This window comes from Montipora foliosa, chromosome 9 (assembly GCF_036669935.1).
Source record: "Montipora foliosa isolate CH-2021 chromosome 9, ASM3666993v2, whole genome shotgun sequence".
Classification (NCBI taxonomy): domain Eukaryota; kingdom Metazoa; phylum Cnidaria; class Anthozoa; order Scleractinia; family Acroporidae; genus Montipora; species Montipora foliosa.
In genome coordinates this window covers 34,739,072-34,741,571 of record NC_090877.1, presented here as the reverse complement: position 1 = coordinate 34,741,571, position 2,500 = coordinate 34,739,072, and the positions used below count along the sequence as shown (strand labels likewise).

Sequence of the window (2,500 nt, the reverse complement as noted above, 5' to 3'; positions counted from 1 at the left end):
AGGGGGCTTTCCTTTTGCCAAAACTGGCCGGCCAGACCAAACAAAGAAAATGCAAAAATGTGAAGGAACACTTGCATGAGAATCCCTCACATTCTTCTGAGGGAGTATATAGCATTCTCCAAGTGTGTTTATTTGAAGGCGTTGTAGATTTAGTCCTTCCAAATGCCTGGTTTTGGTGGTCAGTTCTGTCAAGTGGAAACCATCCTTAGATTACAGACGTAGCTGTGACATTGTCATATAACAGTAAACAGTTGATAGCTGCAAATATCATATGCATGAATTTCAGAACATAAGTGAAATAATTTACAAATAAATTAGGCTTACGTCTTGTGTAATTGAGAGGTATACAATAATAAAGGATTATGTACATTCTCATACTCAGAGACTCTGTTGACTGTGTGCCATTTGATGCATGGAGAGCTACACTGCTCGCAGTCCCTTCTGAGTTAGTTGAACCGCTGCTTTGGTCACCCAAGTGAGCTGAGGGGATGATGGTGATTGAGCAAAGATATCAACCACCATTCTCCTCTCGGCTCGCTTGCATGACCAAAGTGGGTGGTTTGACTGATTCAGAAGGGACTGTGAGCAGTCTAATGGAGAGTTCGTGTGCAGGCCTGGCCCAAACGTATGAAGGGTGTCAACAGAGAAAAACCAAATCACTATACATAGTCAAATTATTTCAAGTGGTTCCTCAGTTAAGTTATGTTTAAAAATCTACGAAGGTTTCATCTGCCAACTGTACCTTTATATTATGTGAGTCAACCTCTCCCCCTTCCCCACTTCAACCTCCATATAAATAAACTATTGTGAGTGACAGGAGCCAATGACTTCATGAGTTGGAGCTCACAATCCAGTCCCTTGGAGAGCCTGCTGGCAGGCTAACAATCCACATACCACAGATCCTCTTCTCAGATCCATCAATATTTTTAGAACTGCCCTTCTCACCAGGTACTGTCAAGGTACTGTCACCTCAGCAAATCAATCGACCTCGTTCCCAGGGTCCTCGAGAGAGAGGACCCTGGGAACGAGGTTGCAAAAAGGCAATGTCCTTTGCGTTACATGTGCACAGATATCAACATAATTATTGCCGGGTGTTGTATGCACGTGAGACTAATCGTAAACAGAGCAAACAGAACACGTTGAGCACTTGCCAACTTTCTCAAAATGGAGGCGGATTTTGGGAGTGATGTACCAGGTGAAGTACGACGATTTGTTCGTGAACACCAAAACGTTCTTGCGAGTGCTTCTACCTCGATCGAGGTGATCGAACCATTGAATGACGTAGCCGAACTTTTTCTGCGAGGTTCTCTTCAACCCTTCAAAGTTCCGCTAAACAAACGACCCGTGCTGAAGACTGAATTTGTAAACAATCACTTTATACGATTCGCTGATTTCCTTCTTTCCTCACCGATGACTAGCTTTTACGGTAATCTTACCGAGGACCAGAAAAAGGACCTCTTTGACGTGTTCTTCCTTCGAGGTCCTTCTCATGATTGTCTGCTTGCTTTGGGCGGTGCACTTTCTAAACAGAACACCAACCAAAAGAGCACCAAAGTGGTAGTCTGTTTGCTTGAAAAATTCTTTGCTGAAGGAAGATTGGTTGACATATTTGTCCAGCAGTGTCGAGTGTCTTGGAATTTGGCAAGTGACCATCAAAAATTCAGCCAAACCGTCTTTGAGAGTAAATTATGGGGGCAACTCAACACGCTAATTGTTTCCTTCCCACAGAGAGTGGCAAACAAGATGAAGCTGAAATGCACTTCTTTGTTTTATCCCGAGCCTTACTTCAAAGTGGTTGCTGGTCAAATTCTTGTAGCCTTGGAAAAGTTGCATGAAAACCTTTCAATGTCGTATGACTGCTCTTTAAGGTTTCTTGGTGAACTGCTTGGTAGGCTCTGCATGGTAGGACAAGCAACAAAGACATTTTCTATTTTGTTACCTGCATTAGAGACTTGGTCAGGAAAAAGTCCATTGTGGACTAGAATTTGTGGACAACTAATTGTCGGTGTTCCAGACAACACCATGGAACATGTTGCAGAAGGACTTCTTCAGTTGGCAAGCAGTCCGACAATAATCGGGAAGCTGTTTGGTAACTCTGTAGTTACAAACTCAAAATTAAAGTATTTGCTGACTACAAAGTTTGTCTTGATGAGATCATATTCTAACATCAACATTTTAGTCAATATTGTTGGGTATTTGTCTGGTTGCAAGCTACGACATTTATTGCTGGAAATGGTTCTCACGATTTTTGATGTCTGGAGTGATAAAAGTGCCATCAAACATACAACATATGATCAGCATTTTTATATTACTTGTGCAGCTGTTCTTTCATTTGGCCAGTTGAATGCAGGGGAAAAGCAAACACACAGACATGCAATCCTTTCTAAGCTGTTGGTAGGGGTGCAAAGCCACTTGGAGAGTCCTTTGGAGAAGGTGCGATGTGTAGGAATGGTGGTAGCTGAATGTGTCACTTCCAGTCTTGAACCTAATGGAGAGAAAC

At 42.6% G+C, this 2,500-nt stretch overlaps 2 protein-coding genes across 2 annotated transcripts in view; both read left to right on the top strand.

Moving 5' to 3' along the window:
* The window catches only part of LOC137970458 (D(1B) dopamine receptor-like), a 4,213-nt gene extending 3,837 nt beyond the window's left edge, over window positions 1-376 (top strand). Inside the window, exon 1 of the mRNA XM_068816975.1 lies at window positions 1-376. This exon is cut by the window's left edge and continues 3,837 nt beyond it. The gene's annotated coding sequence lies outside the window, so the exon portion shown is untranslated.
* Window positions 377-1,060: 684 nt separating this feature from the next.
* The window catches only part of LOC137969672 (telomere length regulation protein TEL2 homolog), a 4,593-nt gene continuing 3,153 nt past the window's right edge, over window positions 1,061-2,500 (top strand). Inside the window, exon 1 of the mRNA XM_068816005.1 lies at window positions 1,061-2,500. This exon is cut by the window's right edge and continues 3,153 nt beyond it. Coding sequence (XP_068672106.1) covers window positions 1,165-2,500 — 1,336 coding nt within the window. The 5' untranslated portion in view covers window positions 1,061-1,164.